This window comes from Elaeis guineensis, chromosome 1 (genome assembly GCF_000442705.2).
Source record: "Elaeis guineensis isolate ETL-2024a chromosome 1, EG11, whole genome shotgun sequence".
Classification (NCBI taxonomy): domain Eukaryota; kingdom Viridiplantae; phylum Streptophyta; class Magnoliopsida; order Arecales; family Arecaceae; genus Elaeis; species Elaeis guineensis.
In genome coordinates, this window is record NC_025993.2 from 162,484,366 (window position 1) to 162,505,528 (window position 21,163).

Here is a 21,163-nt window from a genome sequence, read left to right on the forward strand (position 1 = left end):
AACCACGACTTGACCAGGAGGCTATGTCAGGCGGTCATCCTCTCGACTGATATCGAGGTCATGAAGAATCAGCGGGTGTCTGACATGCTGTTCTTTTTCTACCCGACTATGATCCAGGTAAGTCTCTCTTCTTTTCGTTTTTGTCATTTTTCATAAGTTCGATCTTCCGATGATCGGCTTTGTTTGTTTTTTTTGTAGCTGATTTATAACATATCCAAGCTGGAGGCCAGATATCGGAGATTCGACGATCTGCATGCGGCCTAGAAAATAAGGCCATGGCTGCCGAGGCCGACAAGGTGATATTGGTCGATCAGTGAAGCAGTCGGTCGATCGGGAGGCCCGACTTGAGGGGGAGATCTCCCACCTCTTAGAAGAGGTCTCCCGACTTAACGGCACTTTGGCTGCTTCGGGGATCGAGCTGCAGTCGGCTCGCGAGGATGCCAAGCGGAAGTCCCGCACCGTTCGCCGGCTGCATCGCGAGTGGGACGACTTTGCCAAGGAACTCAAGGCCGAATGCGAGCAGCTCCAAATAAGCTTAGGGAACCTCGCCAAGGCTAAAGAGAACCTGTCCACCGCTCAGGCCGACGCGGACATAGCAAGGGCAGAGATGGAGTCGGCGAAAGAAGCCATGGGTCAAGCCGTGGAGGACTTCCGCGACTCCGAGGAATACCGGGAGGAACTCCTGGAGAGCGGCTTCCTCTCGTACTGAGTGGGGTACGAGGACACTCAAAAAGTCGTTCGGAGCCTGTATCCGGAGCTCAATCTCGATAGCATCATCCAGCCAGAGTCAGAGGCTCAAGCCGTGGGAGAGATGGCCGACCCGTCGTTGGGAGATCGCACCGCCACGGTAGAGGCCGACGCAGACCAGGCTGTCGAAGGTCAGGCGGTGCCAACCCTTGAAGCTACCCCGATCCGAGCGGAAGCGCCGATCGCCCCCGATCTTCTCCCGGTGGAAGAAGTCGACTCCGGTGATTAGTCGGTCTTTTGTTTTTACTTCTGTTTGGTATACTTGTAATCGGGCTTTGGTCCAATTTTGTAAACTTAGCTCGAGCTTCAATGAAATCAAAATCTTTTTAACTTCAACTTTTTCTCTGTCTCTATGTATCCTGGGATGTGTCTTGTGTGACTCGCCGAAATACTTTCAACGCATAAGTCGTAAGCCCAACGTACTAGTTAGGACGTTCGGTAGGATCCCAGATAATGATCCGGAATAGTCGGTAGCGCGCGCCACGGCAAAGGCAGAGCGAACTCCGACTTTAGATCAGCCTCCCGACTGTCGTATGACCCGACAGTCGAGAGCTTAAGTCGAACGCCCATTGCCCAGACCTTAGTTGGTGGGCATGTTCATCGAGTCGGGCGTCGTCCATCCTTCGGGCGTAGCCCTTTGGTTCGATCATCTCGTAGGGTCCAATAATAGAATAATATCCGACGTGTTCAGTAGATGACAAGTCGGTCATCCATTGCCCGCTTCTCTGTCGGGCGTATGCATCGCGACGTGCGGTAAACGGTGGTAAGCCAATACCCTTCGATCGGTCGTGACCTGGTCGGTGGGTTGCGAACGCGACATGGGTCACGTTGGCCTTTTGCCTTTCCCGGTCGGAGCCAAGTCGGCAAGTTAGCCAGTCGCCTTGCTCGGGTGCTGGCTGGGGAAGGGGCGCGGCTTAGACTCAAGGGGGGTCCCGTCGTCGTCGCCAGCCTTTCGCTAAAGTAGATATGTCGGTCATCGTAAGAGTCCGATGCGCCATCGATGGTTGGGCCGCAGACTTCTCATGGAACGCTGGGCCTAAGTCGTGGCGTCGGGGTTTGTGCTACTTGCGAGCACCGACGCACCGTTGGAGAACCGAGACTGTAGACTCTGAAGTTTTGAAGCTAAATTTGCATTCCGAAGAAGGGTACACAGAATTTACTGGTGGTACAACCTTAGATTGTCGGCATTCCAAGTTTGGAGAATGGCGCTTCCTTCTAGAGTCTCCAGTCGGTAAGCTCCCAGTCCATAGGCGTCTGCTATCTTGTAGGGTCCTTCCCAGTTCGGAGCCAACTTTTCTTGGTCTAGAGGCTTCGAAACTTCGGCCTTTCTCAAGACTAGGTCCCCAGGCCGGAAAAGCTTCGGCTTAACCCTAGCATTGTAGTATCGGGCTACTCTCTATCGGTAGGAAGCCATGCAGAGTAGAGCCTCGCACCGGAGCTCGGGCAGGAGGTCCAAGTCGGCCCTCCGGCATTCGGAGTTGCCCGACTCTTGGTACTGCTCGACTCTAATCAACGATAGCCCGATCTCGAGCGGAATCATTACTTCTGTCCCATAGGCCAAGCTGAAAGGAGATTTTCCGATCGGAACATGGGGTGTCGTTCGGTATGCCCATAGGACGGAATTCAATTCTTCGACCCAGAGGCCTTTGGCTTCATTCAGTCAGGTCTTTAGACCATGTAAAATAGTCCGATTGGTCACCTCGACTTCGTCGTTGGACTGTGGGTGCCCGACCGAGGTTAGTCGATGCGTGATATAAAATCTCGCATAGAACTTTCGAAAGTCTCAGTTGTCGAATTATCGTCCATTGTCGGTAATAATGGTGTGCGGTAGTCCGAACCTGAAGATGATAGACTTCTGGACGAAGTCTTCCATCTTTCGCTCGATGATCTGTGCAAGAGATTCGGCTTCTATCCACTTTGTGAAGTAGTCGATCGCGACGACTATGAACTTCCTTTGGCCAAATGCCAGAGGGAAAGGACTGAGTATGTCAATCCCCCACTGGGCGAAGGGCCACGGGGCGACAATAGGAGTGATTTGGCTGACTGGTCGGTGTTGTATGTTGGCATACCTTTGGCATGGCTCACACCTCCGAACCAGCTCAACCGCATCCTTTCTCATAGTGGGCCAGTAGTAACCCTGCCGTAGAACTTTGTAGGCCAAAGATTTGCCCCCCAAGTGATTTCCGCAAATCCCTTCATGTACTTCTCTGAGCATGTAATCCGCATCAGTCGATCCCAAACACCTGAGTAGGGGAAGGGAGAATGACCTTTTGTAGAGTCGGCCATCCATTATTACGTATTGGAAAGCCACCCATCGAAATTGTTTGGCTTCCGTGGGATCTTCAGGGCTGGTTCCGTCGGTCAGATACTAAACGATCGGATCCATCCAGCTTGGTTCGGTCGTCAGTTGCAGCACCTCTTCGGCCCTGTCGATGCTCGGCTACTCGAGGCTCTCTACAAATGTCTGACCCAAGGCGTCGTAGGCTGATGTCGCAAGCCTAGAGAGTGCATCAGCCCGAGCATTCTCTATCCTGAGAATGTGGGAGATCTCGAAATACTTGAGGTGTGTCACGAGATCTCTCACCTTCTGAAGATACTTTATCATGGTCGGGTCTCGCACCTCAAAGTCACCTTTAACTTGCCCCACGATCAGCTGGGAGTCGGAGAAGACTCTGAGGCTGTCGATCCCAAGCTTCTTCACTACTCTCAAGCCAGCGAGGAGCGCTTCATACTTGGCTTGATTATTAGAGGCTTTAAAGTCGAACCGGAGGGCGTACTCAGTAACCACTCCCTATGAGTTGGTGAGCAGGAACCCAGCCCCGCTCCCTCGAGCGTTGGAAGCTCCGTTGATGTGCAACACCCAGGTAGACCTGGGGTCAGGTTCGGAGATTGCAACTTCTTCGGGGCTCCCGCCTTCCAATTCTTGGTCGGTCATCAGGCATTCTGCAATAAAGTCAGTCAAGACCTGAGCTTTCAAGGCCGGTCGTGGTCGGTATTGAATGTCGAACTCATTTAGCTTCATCGTCCATTTCGCCAGTCGCCCTGATGTGTCGGGGCGACGCAAGATCGCCCTCAGGGGCTGGTCGGTGAGGACCATGATAGCGTGCGCTTGAAAATACGGATGGAGTCATTGTGCAGACACGATCAAGGCGAATATCATTTTCTCCATCCTTGAATATCGGGCTTCAGCTTCGTGGAGCACTTGCTGGTGTAATATATGGGTTGGTGAACTCGGCTCTCGTTCTCCCGGACGAGCACCGAGCTAACCGCCTCTGGGGAGGTTGCCAAATAGAAGTACAATGTTTCTCCGACTACCGGCTTTACAAGCAATGGCGGGGAGGTCAGGTACCTCTTCAGATCCTCGAAGACCTGCCAGCACTCGTCCGGCCAAGAGAAGTCCTTCACTTGTCTCAGGATCTTGAAAAATAGGAGGTATCTCTCTGCCGACCGAGAGATGAATTGGCTGAGTGCGATGATCCTTCCGTTAAGCTGTTAGACCTCCTTCTTGGTGTTCGGGTGCCGCATGTCGATGATTGCCTTTATCTTCTCAAGGTTAGCCTCGATTCCTCGTTGAGAAATGAGGAACTCGAGAAACTTTTTCGAAGTCACCTTGAAGGCGCACTTAGTCGGATTTAACCTCATCCGATGTCGTTGAAGAGTGCGAAAAGTTTCTTCGAGGTCTTGGACATGGTCTGAGGTCTGCGCACTTTTTACCAGCATGTCGTCTACATACACCTCCATGTTGCACCCAATTTGATCTTTGAAGACCTTATTGACAAGTCACTGGTAGGTGGCCCCGACATTTTTCAGTCCGAAGGGCATTACCCTGTAGCAGTAAAGGCCCTTGGCGGTCACAAAGGCTGTGTGTTCCTCGTCTTCAGGCGCCATCTGGATCTGATTGTATCCGATGAAGGCGTCCATGAAGCTGAGCAGTCGATGGCCGGACGTCGCGTCTACCAGCTGGTCGATCTTTGGAAGTGAAAAGCTGTCCTTCGGGCAGGCATAGTTTAGGTCAATATAGTCAATGCAAATCCTCCATCTTTCGTTGGCTTTTTTCACCATGACAATATTGACGAGCCAATCGGGGTACATGGTTTCTCTGATGAAGCCTGCCTCGAGCAGCTTGTCCACTTCCTCGTCGATGACCTTCTGTCTCTCAGGAGCAAAAAATCGCTTCTTCTGCCTCACCGGCCTCATTGCTGGGTCGATGTTGAGTCGGTGAGTCATCGTCTCTGAGGGGATGCTGGACATATCCGCTATTGACCAGGCGAATACGTCGGCATTGGCCTTCAGCAGCTTCACTAGCTGCCGTTGCTCAGGGTCGGATAATTGGGATCCGACCCAGACCACTCGATCGGGATCTTCTGCTATCGGGATGGAAACCAGCTATTCGGCCGGTTCGCCCCATTCCTCCTCTCTCCGCTGGTCCAGCCTGTCGGTCGTCAGGGAGTCCTTCTCTTGGTTACTTCGAGCAGAGACTTGGAAGTATCGCCGGGCGAGCTGTTGGTCCCCGTGCATCTCCCCGACTCCATTTTTGGTCAGAAACCGAACCAGTAGGTGGTAGGTTGAAACTATGGCTTTGAGGGCATTTAGCCCAGATCTTCCAAGTATGGCATTGTAGGCCGAGGGTATTTGGACGACCGCAAAAGTTAAGTGGACGGTGCTTTGTCGTGGTTCGGTTCCGACTGTCACGGGAAGAGTAATTTCTCCCTCCACCGTGACGGCTTCTCTGGCGAAACCCACCAGGGGCGTGGAGACTCTTTCGAGCCGATCAGCCGACAGTCGCATTCAGGAGAAGGTTGAGTAAAACAAAATATTGGTCGAACTTTCATTATCAACAAAGATTCTTCTTACATCATAATTTGCTATTGTTGTCGAGACAACAACAGCGTCGTCGTGGGGAGTTTGTATTCTCTGAGTATCTTCATCTGTGAAGGTAATTACATTGTCTTGGCGTAGCTTCTTCGTCGGCTTCCCTTCAGTAGTCGTCCCGTGGTCCAGTCGTTTGGAGATCACATTAATGACCCTGACCGTGGGCTGATTGTTCGTCGCCTCCTCAGTCGGTTGGGGTCGTCGGTCGGGGACGGGTCGAGTCGGTGGATTCTTTCGAAATTTTTTGAGATACCCTCAACGTATGAGGGCCTCGATTTCATCCTTGAGTTGGATGCACTGCTCGATGTTGTGGTCGTGGCCCCGATGAAATCGATAGTACTTTTATCGGTCGAGGCCCTTTGCCTTCAAAGGCGGAGGCCGTCGCAGATATTCTTCTCCTTCGATCTCCATCAAAATCTGCGCATGAAGAGCAGAGAGAGGGGTATAGGAGTCATACCTGGGATGCGTCGGCCTCGAACTCCACCGTCGAGGTGATCTCGGGCTCCGTCGTTCGGGTGAGACATGTCTGTTGGTCGGGGGCTTGCTAGGCTCGGTAGGAGCCCAACCTTTCCTTTGCTTCTCCTTCGGGCCCTTGGCCTCAGTCAGGCATCGGTCGGAAGCTCCCTCATCTACGCGCATGTATTTGTACGTGCGCTCCAGCAGTTTGGCGTATGTCCGGAGGAGGGTCTTATCGAAGGAGTACGTGAATCGGGACCCCCTTAGCCCCCTCTTCATGGCTGAGATAGCCATGTCTTCGTTGAGATCCCAAACCTCGAGCGTGGCCGCGTTGAATCGCATCACGAAGTATCGGAGCATCTCATTTTCTCCCTGTTTGAGGGAAAAAAGGCTGTCGGAGGTCTGTGGGGGCTTCCGACTAGTGCTGAAGTGGGCCACGAAAGCATGTTTGAGTTGTCCAAAGGAGTAAATGCTTCCTGAGCGGAGGCCGGAGTACTAGGCTCTGGCGGTCTTGCGAAGTGTGGCGGGGAAGCCGATGCAGAGAAGGGCATCGGTCGCCCCTTGGATCGTCATGAGAGCCTTGTAGCTCTCCAGATGGTCAACTGGGTCAGTGGAGCCATCGTAGGGCTCCACATGAGGCATCTTGAACCGACTAGGGATCAGCTCGTCGAGGATGAGTCGGAAAAGAGGTTGGGCGGTCTGAAAGTCGACATCGTTCGAGGACTTCTGTCCGTCCACCTGCAGCTGGGCAAGCCGACGGTCGATTTCTTCGAACCTGCGTTAGTAGTCGTCGGCCCGTCGGTGCTGGGAGACCCTGGGGGTGGAGTATCCCGACGAATCTGAGAGGGAGGCGAACGGCGTTCGCGGCCGCTTCTCCTTCCTTGCTCGTTCCAGCTGGAAAGGAGATGGTTGTCGGGACCGACGGGTATCATGTTGTGTCCGCCTTTCCCCCCCTCGGTGGGAGTGCCGCGACGGCTGCTCCCGAGGAGGGGATGGAGACCGACGCAAGCATCAGCGGCTGCTCCTGGAGGGCATCGGGTGTGCCGCCGGTTGCTCTACTGGCGAGTGTGGCAACCGGGTTGGTTGTTGTTGAAGGCTCTTGACCGCGTCCGTCAACACGGTCATCTGCCGCACGATCGCCGCGATCTGCGCCTCCGTGGTCACCACTGGATGCGGAGAACTAGGTTCCGCCATGGAGGATGGAGGAGAGGCCTCTTTCCGACGGAAAGAATGCCTCGTCGATCGATGGCCCTCGATCGCTGAGCCCTGATTCTTGTCATTTCGAAAGGGTGTTTCGAGTTCTGTGGGGGTCGTAATCCGACCGTCACCCCCCTTCCTGGTGCGCCAAACCTGTTGCGGCCAATCCCCTCGTCGCCTGGTCGCCGGGAACGAGCGCCTGCAAAAGAAGTCCGCACTAACCGAAGGTGACTCCAGTGGGGACCCTCCGATGGTCAAGTCAGAGAGGAGACTAGGCAACAGTAGAAAAGAATCAAGGAGCTCAGCGAGAGAGAGAGAGAGAGCTAGGCCCAAGGGTTTCGAAGGAACCTCCTCCAGCACTGTTGCCTTCTCCGTTTTATAGTAGAGCGCGGCATGGCACCGTCATTAATGGTGCAGACAATGGGGGGAGTTGTCAAATCGTCGGAGGCTGTCAGAGTTATCGCAGACTATCAAGTCGCCGTGGGCTTATCACATCACTGGGATTAATCTATGTCCTTGGCAGGACAATATCCCAGGGCAGCTGTACCGCATGCCTTTGTCAGAACGGCAGCACACAGCGATCGCATGGCATTCGGGGGAGCCGACCGACTGTACGTCGGCATTTGGTTGTGGAATGTCAAGTGAAAGCCCAGGGACCCTCCGATGATCAGTCGGGGGCATTGCGGGAATCGGATATCGGGCTCCGTAGTTCGGCCAGTCGAGAATGGAGAGGGTCTGTCCGACCGACATATATTCGATCGGACGGTGTCGGCAGTCGTCGGTCGGTGCGGTCGGTAGAGTCGGACGCCGATCGAATGGGTCCGACGGTGAGTCAGTGTGAGAGAGATCGATCGGTATATCCCAACAAATTGCATGCCGGTAGAAAACGCAACCAGCCATGTTTTAGTAGCAAGGAGCCGTGAAGTACTGTCTTATTCTCATGAAGAACATCAACAAGCATATTGACTTCCAAATAAATCCAGCGTATGGACGGTTGGCAAAAAGATGGTTGAGAGTATCAGCCGCATGATGGCAGAAAACACAGGTTCTAGTATGTGTTTTAATCTTACGGAGAACATCAAGATGGTCAAAGTTGGACTCTTACTGTCTTCAAGTTAAGAAGAGTAAATTAACTTTCTAGAATTACCATATTTAAAAATGAGGCCAGGCCAGGTAACACTGTGGCCTGCACGATGAGGAAAAGTAATCTTTTAAGCAAAGATGTGCGATGGTTGCTTATGACCGGCTGTGTCTTATGAAGAACATTCCCAAGGATTTTTCTCTCGAGGAAGAACAATTAATTAATACCGTATATCCATGGAGACTCAATGAGTTTGCTGAATGGCTTTCTGCAAGGCTCAAGGCGTATACATGGATAGCTTAAGCTGGATTTATTACTTTCAGCTCAGTTAATCCATAGACAGTCGATGTGATCGATGAAAAATATGCATGTTTTATAAGCAGAAACTAATGAAATGAAAGGAAGTTCCTTCCTGCAGTTTGTTATCTCTTTTTTGATAGAGGAGGAGGCATAAAGCCACCTGTGTTTTATTGAAGAGAAGTTAATTCCTTACATATTCCAGTTTTATCTCAAATAGATATACTGTTCGGAATGCCCATTCCCGTCACCCCGGGTTTGGAGAAGGGCTTGAGGAGCTCATATGGGACAATGCCGGCACCACATCTGTTCCTAAGCTTGGTATCGGCATTCCGTCCATCGATGATCCCTACGATTTCCTCCATCCTTCCTCTAAACCTCTCGAACGCAGCATTGATCTTGGGCTCGTCTTTCCATGCTAGCTCCGGCTCCCCACCCAAGTACTCCTCGTCCGGCGAATGGCTGGAGAGCACGTCGAGCACCGCAATCACCTTCGCGGCTTGAATTTGTGAGGGCAAGGAGCCGAGAAGGGCGAACTCGGGCTTGTGCAAGAACTTGGCAAAGTCGGTCTCGTTCTTGTCCTCCACCGGCATGTTCTTGCGGACGATGCTGGGGCGGTTGGGGAAGTAGCCAGCGTAGTGGTACTGCCCGAAATTGACCGCGGCGTGGTGGCCGGAGGCAACCCAGATGATGGTGGTCACGACTTGGATCAAGTCATCGGGGGTGTTAAGCACCGGCCACCATGGCTCGTCCTTCTTGTCGCCATGGCCTTTGGTTCGGACATCGGTCCACCATTCTTGGAGCTCGCTGTCATTCTTTACCAGGCTTGCTTCTGGGTAGTAGAAGTTTACGTAGTCTGTAACCCATTGCTTGATTGCTGACCATACCAGAAGGCCATCGTTGGCGAAAGGATAGTCTTCTATCGTGAGCCTTAATCCGAACTCTGCTGTCGGATCCTCCACCGCCAGTCCCCTGATAATTAAGAAAAACTCAGATAAAGCTTACCATTGCTTAAGCCATATATATATATAGTTTTTAGTTTTTTATTCTAACCGAAATTGAAGTAAAATTTAATAGTTTTAGTTTTTTGGACTTCTAGCTCGGCAATTTAGTACAATCAAACAAACAGTTTTAAGAGGAGCATGAAGTTCTATAATTCACACAAATGGCAGGTGCCCAAGGAGTAAGGTGCCAATCAATTAGCTGATAGTATTTTATTAGTTTTTTATAGGACAAACATCAAAACATATCATGGATAAGTGCGCGCGTGTGGTACCGCCTAAGTGCTGGATAGCCATAGATGGCGCCATCAGGAGAGGGTGCCCATCAAACAAAACAATTCATGGGCACGTGACATATTATATACGGTGTGGTGTTGTTCGATGGCCATCCATTTTTTTTGATATCCAGGGATGCATCGTACTTTCACACATCACAGAGGATGCTGGTTGAAAAATATCATTAGATTTTTTGGGGAGAAAGGTCGAGATCAGTCACCATAGGACCCCTCTATGTAAACTCATTCCACACTAGTTCCCTTTTGTATTAGCTCTGGCCCATCCCTCGTGACCTGTGGTTCAACTTTAAAACCTTTGGGCCCAAGTAGCTGTTGTTCAACTTATCGTTCCACTCAAAGCCTGAGTTGACTCACTTAGGGGTCGTGTTACGTCCAACTATCAGATAGTCCTGGGTATCTATATGGAGATTTTATATATACAAAAGCCAGTGGTTTATGAGTTGCTGGCGTGGTTTACCTCCGGATCAGATCGGCAGGCAAGGCCTCCATATCGAATCGCCATAGCTGGTCATAGGCAACTGAGCTTAACTCGGTGGAATATTTGCTAGGAGAGAATGTTGTCTCGATGACACCGCCTGCGTTGATGAGTGACTCGCGTGCGTTTGCGTTGATCTCCATTGTGTATCTGAAATGGGGCTGCAGCAACCGATATATTGGGTGCATCGCACTGAGTTGCCGGTTTGCTGCAATTATGTATGGTTCGGTGCAGCAGTGGGTTCGTAACCTGTCGAGTCACAGAGAAGAGAATGGCTCAGTCATTTGGACGGTAGTTGCGTACAAAAACAGTTTACAGGTGCTCTAGCACTTGATCATTTGCAAAGTCATTAGGAAGTTTGGTCGTAGAGATCTGTCGGTTACCGAGCTCTCTTGGCCCCAATGCTACTTGAAACTGAATCCTTTACCTCTAAGAACTTAGCTTGGTGCCGATCTCATTTATTTAGTTAGTATCACCACTCTGTGGTGGTATACTGTGATGTTGCTACCGTGGCCGTACTTAATCCTTCAAATTTTTGGATTACAATTCACAGGGAGGGAGGCGAGGCTGGGGTCCTAAATAATCTTACCAGTGGATGACGAGCTGGTGATAGCCTGCGTCGTGGGCCAATACGTGTGCTTTCGCAAGCTTCCACAGCCAGGCTCCGGTGGCATCCCAGCAGGGAGTGAAGACTTGCTTCCACTGGGGCTTGGTGGGGGATTTTGGTCGGGTGAGCTCGATAGCAAGAGGCCTCAACGTACCCTCCAACGTGAGGAAGAAGAGTGTTCGGGATCCATACAACGTGGTCCCCTCTAGCTCTCTGACCTTGTGCACGTAAGGTAGCAGAAGGTCGTGGTAGTCTAGCATGAACAATCTCTTGTGTCGGATTGCCTGAAAGAAAACCAAAAAAAAAAAAAAAAAGAAAAGACCAATAATAAGTTTGGTTCGGCTAATTAAGCATGCCATTCAGAGAAAAAAGGTATTGATGGGGAAGGGAAAAAATGTCATTCTTGCATGGACTCGACTTTGCTGGAGATAAATAATGACAATGGTCATTATAAAAACCAACAATGTAGATACTAATGGCAATAGACACGCTGCGATTGTGGATGATTAGATTTAAGAAGGTGGCATCGCATATACCTGTGGAAAATGCTTCAACTAAAAAAGTCACTTGACTGGCATGGTGCATTACCATTGATTCATTTTAATTGGCATTGAGAAGTGTGCCATTAAATGAAGCAAAATGATTGGTGGAAGGCACCTCAGTCATGACTTTTCTGCATGATTTTTCTGAGTTACAATAGCATTGCTCTATGCACATAGAAACATACTATAGAAGTATGTATATGTATATGTTTATATACATACGTATATATGTGTATAAATTTTACCTCTTCAAGCGTCATGACTCCTTTTATTTCCCGTTCAATTAGTTCTTTAGTGATCGCTGACTCTGGTGGACCATAAACAGCAGGATCAAGTTTGCTCACTATTGGAAATTCCTGCACAATGTCAGAGAAGCAAGCTAAATCACCTCGTGGCTTATAAATAAATAAGATAGCTCAAACTACATACTAACTTCGCTATGCATGACCATAAAGTAGCCAAGGCACATGTACAATTTAGCATTGCTCTGACATTAAGTTATGTTGTCAGGTCAGCAATATTGATCAAGATTTCTAAATAGGTAGATTGAAGGCCAATTGACATCGTCACTTGTGACCCAGCAGGTCTGCTGACCCAAACGGGTGGCATGTGATCAGTGATTTGGATACATTACTATATTTGTGAATTGAGTTCGATTCTTTTCAGCTAGATCTCGTATGGGTGAAATCTTTGAAGCAGAGCATACCGTAACCAGTTGAATGCTGTAGGGATTTAGGCCTGCCAAAGTTTGCCGAGCGAACTCTTCATCTCTAAACCATGCGAACTTGTCCCCTGCAATTAAGGCCGCCAAGTTAGTGCAATATATAAAAAGTATATAGAAGCCAACAAGCGTGTCATACGGGTTCTGACTCTTCAAATAAAGATTCGAAGAGCCAATCCTGATCATTTTAATTGACACTTAATTATTATGATTCTTGTTACTTAATCACAATTTCTCACGCATAGTTCCTCCTCTCATTTGATTGCTGGAATATTGCTAGTTGATATATATATAGGAAACATGTTTTGGTATCCATAGTAGTAATGCATGAAATTTCTTGTCTCCGTTATGTAATGCCAAGGGAGGAGAAGAAATTTACTGTCAATCATTTCTGGGGTCTCAAAGAGTAAGACTTGTTCAGTGCCCTCAGCAATTGTCTTGACTAGCCTCGGTACGAGGGTGAGGAAGTAGGCGAGTCCCTCCTTCTTTGGAAACCTCATGCCCTCGTTGTACAGCGCATCAATGGAGGTGAAGTAGGGAAAGCCCAGCTTCGGATCAATGACTGCTGTATCAATTGAAGGTAGAAGAGAGCGGATTACCGATCGCGCGAGGTTGATTGTGAATGTCGCCTGCTTCACCTCTGAGAAAGCCTCGTCCCTGGGGATGTAATTATTCCCACTCCATGATTCTGAAAGAGGGTCTGCAAGTGCAAGCATATGCTCCCATGTAAGTTTAGTGAATACATATTAACATCCAAAAGATTACGTATATCATCATAACGTCATCATTCTTTTTGAGAGTTAAAAAAAAAAAAAAAAAGGTCATGTCACAGTACTGAAACGTACGATCATCCAGAAAGATGGAGCTGTGTTGTTAGCATATAACCTAATTAATCTTATATCTGCTTTGCTTGTACTTGGCTAGATCATGGAACTGTGTTGCAACATCGCATATTCTCGAACATATTTGTCATTATTGTGGCATGGTTAGCGTTATTTTGGTTTTGCCTTTTGGGAGTCAAGGGACGCATTGACTGACTAGATTCGCTCACAATCTCCAGAGCCTCAGCGATTGGCAATTAGGATTGGGTTCAATATTTTGGGTACCTTTCTTGCTCCTCGGACGTCCGGTCCGACAACGCCTAGGATATGGGAATTTTTTGTTACCGCCGAGGACCGGCCTTGCCAAGTCATCGCTATTGTCCGGGTTGCCGAGATCGTTATATACGTCATAGTCGTAGATCCTCTCGAAGCTCTTGCGCTCCCCTGTTCCATCCCCCCGCAGGTTCTCCAGTTCGTTCTTTCTTAGCCTCCGAAGACCATTTGGGGTCTGGGATGGCAAGTAGGACTGCTCCACATGGAACAAACGAAAGTGTGTTAGAAAGACTTGACATGCTTCCTTGTATTAATAAAATACAATTACTAAAGTTTAGACCTAAAGAGCAAGTGCATTAATTGAATAGCATAACAAAATAGAGCTTCACGTTATGTTGCTTGTTACATGATAATTTTTGGTGCAATGTTGGTCATCTTCATGCGCACGCGCATATATATATATATATATATATATATATATATATATAAACCCAATCAAATTAAAAGGTGGATTTCTGATTTGTAACAACAATAGAAAGCTAAGCCAAATGTTATGAATAAATAAGACCGTTTGAGATTGCTGTCGGCAATAGAATTTTTGGAGCTTTTGGAGTAGAATTTGAAAAAAATAGAATTTTTGGAAATAAAGTTTTTTTAAAAATCTATTTGCTGTTTGATAACCATATTTATGAAATGATTTGAAATTTTAACGTACGTTTGGTAACTAAAGTAATAAAGTATTTTTAGAAAGATATTACATACTATTATGTAGTGAAATATAATATAATATAATACTATACATTAATATACATTAAAATAATATAATATAATATTATTATTATATATATTTATAATGTAATATATAATATAATATAATATAATGGATTATAATCTAATCCAATAACACATTATAATATAATATACTGTATTATATTATATTATTAAAATATAATAATATTATAATAGTTATATTATATGTTTATAGTATAAATATTATGATTTTTAAAATATTATTATATCATATAATATTATTTTCATATAATATAATATTCTAATATTATATTATAATTTTATTATATTTATAATGTAATATAATATAATGATATATTATATTATTATAATATAATAATATTATATTATTGTTAAAATATTGTTATATTAGATTGATAATATAATTATATTGTAATAGATTATATTATATGTTTATAGTATAAATATTATGATATTTAAAATATTATTATATCATATAATGGAATATAATATTATAATTTTATTATAATTATAATGTAGTATAATATAATGGATTATAATCTAATCTAATAATAGATTATAATATAATAATACTATAATAGATTATATTATATATTTATAGTATATCAAAATAAAATTTATTATTATATTATATTATATTATATTCATAATATAATAATATGATGAGATATGATATAAGATGTAATTATAAAATTTATTGATGGACATTTTGATCATTGAAAAAATTTTATTGAAATTAAAATAACTTTCGACATTAGCCAAAAAGTACTTCAATTTTCTATTAAAGTCATTGATAAAGATAAAATAACTTTCTAATTTTTTACCAAAAATTATTGTGCCATGTAAAAATGCTTTTGGAGGATAAGAAAATACTTTTTCATACTCCAAAAATTTTATCAAATGTGGCCTAAATCTATTTCAAGAACACCTCTATTATATCCAAATGTATAATAGGACCTAAAAATGGTGGTAGCTATTCATGCATTGACCATTACAATAACTAAATGCTAGCTCTTTACAACTATCGCTCATTTTTGCTATTACTTTAAGATTATAATATCAATTTTTCATTACTTATGGTGAATCCTATTTTATATCCCTAATTATTTGATAAATATACTTGTTATAGTAATTATCTATGAAAGAGAGAGAGAGAGAGAGAGTTACCTTACTGGTGAAAAAGATTCTTTTCTCAGGATTATCGTACTTGGAGTGCACCCAAGATTGGCAATCTATAGTACAAGTCTGATCATCAATTATGAGGACAATATCTTTGAGATACATCTCCTTGTGATGCTCATTGGTCACGAAAATAGCACCAATATCGCCAAAATTGACAGGGAGGGTGAAGTTGCCTTGGTACGTGATTTCATTCTTTTCCTCATCCTCATCCTGGCTTATCTTGTGAGCATAGTCCGCTACTGTCTTCTTCTCTATTCCCGTTTCTGTATAAGTAAATGTACATCAATAAATGTTATTAGTCTTAAGCTAGGATTAGTTTCTTCTGAAGATCACCCTCAATATATATATATATATATATATAAATGGTTCTAGGATTTGTGGAGCAGATTCTATATATATATATATATGTATTAAAGAACATTGGTTTGGGTTATGGATAATAAACCTTTTCCAATCTTTCTGCATATCTCTAATCAATGAATATATATCAATTTAAAATATTACATAATAGATTGGGTGCCAAATTGAGGTTTGAGCTTGGTCCACACCTTTATTTCTTTCCCTTCTTCTTCCTCTTCCTTTTTGTTTTCCTTTCCTTTTTTTTTTCTGAAGAATGGGTTTGGGTCCATATCTTATCAAGCCTCTTATGTGTCTTGTTGAATTCTTTATTGAATCAATCAGATAGTGTGTTAAGGCACCAGATAACAGTAGCTGGGTCTAATCAAGTGTGTTCAAGCCCAATTGGGTTGCCTATGCTTTTCTAAGATGAAGTGCATGGAGGTTAGTTCTTTATCCATATTAGCCGTAAGTCCCTGCTTTCAAGAACGGATTGGCCCTTAGAATTGATCCTCTCCATTAGGGTTGAGCAGGAGAGTTCCAAGTCCTAATTATGAGACATTTTCACTTGAATCAAATGCACTACTAAGCTAATGGACCAATTTAACCACAAACTCATACGGAGAAAGAGGATCCCCGGCTCCCCTTTCCCTCTTCTTTTTTTCTTTTTCTGTGTTAGCAAAAAAAAAAAAAGAGAACGAGGGAAAAGGGAGCCAGACACCTTGTTCTCCATATTGGTTTGTAGTTGGACCGGTCCACCGCTAATGCAACCAACATTTTTCTCTAATCATAGCTATTCACACAATTATATTTTTGTGTAACCCACATAGCCTATGCAGCGCATTGTCCTATACATCGTGAGAAGTCTATACAGATGGCCATGATAGATGAATTTGACCTCTCTATTTCAATCCCAAATTAGAGATGCTCCAATTCAGACAATATTTGGATCAAGATTAGGCGGGCTAATAGTTGGGATTGAAGTTATCTAACTTACCGGCACGCAATTTTAGTTGGATTAAATCAGAGAGCATGAAAGTCGTGTGGTCTACATGATAATTTTTTTTTTCTTTTAAAAAATTACAGATAGCTAATTAATAATCTAAAGATTAATCAGAATAGAATAATAATAATCTATTGATCCCTAGTTGAGGTTTTGACGTGTGCCACCAATCCCTTCTTTTAAGGAAAATTATTGGTTGGACTAGATCTCCCAAGCGAGCAATTGGCTAGTCCAACCACAAAGCGGACGTACACACCATCTATATCATTTCTTTTCTTTTTTTTTTTCTCTCTCTGTTTTTTTTATTTTTTTTCCCATGTTGCGCATCTTACTTTGTGCTTAAATTGGTCCGCCGTAAGCTGGTGGTCCAACCAATTATTTCTCCAGGCTTTTGGCATATTTGAGCTTCTTGTCCGGTCCTCAGCTGGCTGGCATGCACGGTGGTCCCACTTGATGGGAAACTTGCCGTACCTAAATCAAAACAAGTGGGTGCCGGGATCGAAAAAAAAAAATCACCGGATCGAATAAAAAAAATCACCGGATCGAATCTATTTGATTCATTATAAATAAATTTAAATTTAAATTAAATAAATTTAAATCATAAATAGATCGATCTATTTAATCTATTTAATAATTAAATCGAATATAAATTTTAGATATATGATCCATTTAATTCATTTAATATTTAGATTGAGTTGAGTCAAATAACCCACTTAACTTGTTTAACCTATTTAACTTATTTATGACATATTTAACCATTTAATCTGTTTAACCTCTTTAATCTATTTAATACCATTTAACCTGTTTAACCCATTTAAGACCTGTTTAATCTGTTTAAAATTTGTTTAACATGTTTCTGACCCATTTAACTTGACCTGTTTAACCTGTTTAATCCATTTTATATGTTTAACCCGTTTAACCTAATTTGACCTATTTAATAAATGGGTTAAACGGATCGGGTCGGGTTACCTGTTTAATAAATAGATCGGATTCAGATTTGAATTTTTGACCCGTTTAATAAACAGGTTGGGTTTGGGTTGACCATTTTCTGATCCGATCCGTTTATGATCCGACCTGTTTATGATCGACCTGACCCATTTACCACCCCTAAAAGATATGCCATCTGCTTTGCAGAGTTCCCTAAACATCTCTTCTGTTCTTTTTTCTTTTTCTTGGCTTAGGTTTTTTTAGGAAAAAGAAAACATCTTGTTTAGTCCACTAATGTTAAGGACAGAGACATAAAATTTCAATATGCCAAACAATAGAGGGACTTTCGACCTCCAAAGTAAGACTTTGAGCATGTTTATCATTCTTGAGTTATAATTTAGATGTGACTTATTGAATTCGATCTAATGGTTTGCTGAATCTTTTATGAACCCAATTAATTCAAGTTGGACTAGAAGATGAACCAATGCCCATCAACGAAAAGGAAAGAACAAGAAAAGGTGAATCCACTCGAGAAAAGCCACCACAGTGTAGGACCTTAAATAAGTCCACCGTATAGTGTAAAAGTCTTATCTTCAACTACAGCATGAGAACAGTGCATGGTGGACTTTGTGATCTATGTAAGAAATTTGTGATTAAGTAATCATCACACTTTGACTGAACTAGCAGCATTTTTTCAAAAAAAAAATTATGCCACAAGACCTAATTATGAATTTTATTAAAATAATGTGACAAAAGGAGAACCAGCATGCAGGTACACTTACCTGCGTTTTGTCATCAAATATATATTTTTTATCTTTTTCTGGCTATGTAGTGGATATAAGTTCATTCACCAAAAATAATCATACCTTCCATAATTATATTTTAGTGGTAAATATGTACAGTATTTTTTCTGCATAAGTCTTCGGAATGGCCCAGATTATAGAGCAAGGATTTGATAATGCCAAAATCCCATCTATTACAATTATTTCTTGTTACAACAGAAATCAATGATGGAAATTACTTGTCCAACTGAACCTTAATTGGATTAATTTGTTGAGGAACAAAATAAAGCTTGGTGTGTGTGCGTGTGTGTGTAGGTGGTTATTTGCTGTTATAAATAAATAAATAAGTAAATAAGGTAATGGACAATGATAGAGGAAATAAGGTCTTACATGCTCAAGTGATTGCATGCAATTTTTTTCACTTGCATGAAATTTGAGTTTAAAATTAATTTAACCTAAACATCACCGGAGATGTAAATAACGTTCATATTATTACCACAATATGATGATAACTATATATTATAGGATGATGGTAAAGAAAATCGTCATTATTTAAAATCTCTTTATGTGCATAAACTAGAATATAGGAGATCATTGAAACCATTATGATATCATGATATGAGGTGACTGTTGTTCCATATAACCTAAATCTGGTCATGTTTGGCAAATTATAGGATCAGAAATATATATCAAATTATAACTTTACGGACATTGATCCTCCTGAAGCATATATAAGAGACAAAAAAGAAAAAAAAAATCTAGAAAAATGGTAAATCAAGGCACATGTTTATATTGAGCACGTCCACCTCTGACAACATTAATCAAAATTAGATGCCGTACAGTTCGCTCTGTCACTTTTCATGCCTTCCTTCTTTATTAATTTTTCAAGGAGCAAGTAGACTTGGAAACTTGGTCAACGAGCCACGTCCCCCAACCACAAAAAAACCCAACCAAAAAAAAAAACAATAATTAAATGACAACAAACTAATTTGACCTCCTAAGCTTTAACTTCAGAATCCAAAAATTAAATCTAATAAACAAGGAGGAAAAAAAGAGAGAATCCTTAGAATAGCCAGTGTAACACATTTTTATTGTCACACGCGCGTGCGCGTGCACACACAGAGGAGGGTTTTAATTAAACGTTATGGTTTTTCCAAAATCTCTAATCATAGATGGCAAAAAAAAAGATTTAGAAACAAAAGGATATATGAATGAAGCTTTTGGTTTTTCGTGGTTCTATAGTTTTTGGCATCCACAGTATCTTTTTCTTTGTTTTCTTTTCTTTTCTTTTCTTTCTTTTATTTTTTTTATTTTTTTTGCTTAGTTTGCCAGGTAGTCTCGTTCCTTATCTAAAGCTCCATTATTGTTATCCCATGCCTTCTTCTTGAATGAGTTTTCTTGAAAAAACGTAAAACTGAAAAGACTGCATGCAGTCCAACAGGTCCATGCAGCAGAATGCCTCAAATTACTCCCCGAGCCAGTTATTCAACTTATCCCCTTGTTCTTTGAGTAATTCTTACGTATGCTTGATTAAAAACTTACTCGGATCTAACTCGGAGCTGACGAGCTCGAGGAGGAGGGATTTTCCGAACATGTCAGTAATTCTATCACGAATGCCCTCTGCAAAGATCCCTCCGATGGGGCGCTTCACGTTGACGAATGCCTTCACCGGGACCGGGGCGTCCTTGGTACCAGCTACAGCCACCCGAGCCTCCCTTATCTCACAACAAATCCGGCCACACCTCGAAGCCCTTCGTTTTCCAACCGATGATGGTGACCGGGTTTTGGTCGATGAGCTGCCATGGCTTGAGGACCACCTATATGAGAAGAAGAGGGAGGAGGCGGCTTGGTTTGGAGATTGGAGCAAAGGCTTCAACATCATTCTTAATCTATTAGGTGGGGAAGAAGGTGAGATGAGGCTGGCTGTTCGAGTTTTTTTTTTTTTAATGGTGTTCGAGGCTTTGGCAGTCGTTATATAGGACAGGTTGCAAGGCTTGCGGTCAAGTCCGGCCGCTTGCAAGGAGCTGCTCACGTGAGAAATTGATTCGAGGTGTGAACGACTCGAACGATGCTAAGCTAACCTCACCGGACGAAGAGAGAGCTTTTTTAAAAAAAGACATACCCAAAAAAAAAAAAAAGGCTCCACAAAAATGCAGTGTTATTTAATAGCGACAGGTAAATGTTGTTGAATCTCTCTCTTTATTGGAAGAACGTGTTGATGCTAGTAGCGAAGAGAGAGGGTTTTTTTCCAAATAAAAAAAGAAAAAAGAGGCTCCACAAAAATACAGCATTATTTAATGGTGACAGGCCGGTTTTTCTGAGTCTCTCTTTGTTGGAAGACCATGTCCAACACGTACCCAATACTAGCAGCGAAGAGAGAGTTCTTTTGTTTTTGAAAAAAAAAAAAGAAGGCTTCACGTATGAAAATGTGGTATTATCTAATAGCAAGAGACTGATTTTTCTAAATCTCTCTTTTTATTGGAAGAACATGTGCAAGGCGTACATGAAGAAGCAGCAAAGAAACAGAGTTTTGTTTTAAAAAAAATAGAGATTCCACAAAAATGTAATATTATTTAATATCTGCAGGCTGATTTTTTTTGTTCCCTCTCTTTATTGGAAGAACATGTGCAACACATGCCCAGTGTACATATACCAGAAAGAGTAATATGATAGCTATGGTTTGGAAGCATTGTGGCTAATTAAAAAATTTATAACATGAATATCATTGCCTTTTTAAATATTGGAGTGAAAAGCTAGATATACTTTATTTATTGTT

General features: G+C 43.4%; 1 protein-coding gene across 1 annotated transcript; it reads right to left on the reverse strand.

The window, feature by feature from the left end:
* Nucleotides 1–8,702: 8,702 nt before the first annotated feature.
* LOC105039460 (linoleate 13S-lipoxygenase 2-1, chloroplastic) lies at nt 8,703–20,311 on the reverse strand. The gene is made up of 9 exons (XM_010915612.4): nt 19,930–20,311; nt 15,325–15,602; nt 13,399–13,639; nt 12,672–12,992; nt 12,278–12,363; nt 11,817–11,927; nt 11,012–11,313; nt 10,405–10,671; nt 8,703–9,622 (listed from the first exon to the last, which is right to left on the reverse strand). The coding sequence occupies exons 1-9, from the start codon at nt 20,267–20,269 to the stop codon at nt 8,863–8,865; spliced, it is 2,706 nt and encodes a 901-aa protein (XP_010913914.3). The 5' UTR covers nt 20,270–20,311; the 3' UTR covers nt 8,703–8,862.
* Nucleotides 20,312–21,163: the final 852 nt, after the last annotated feature.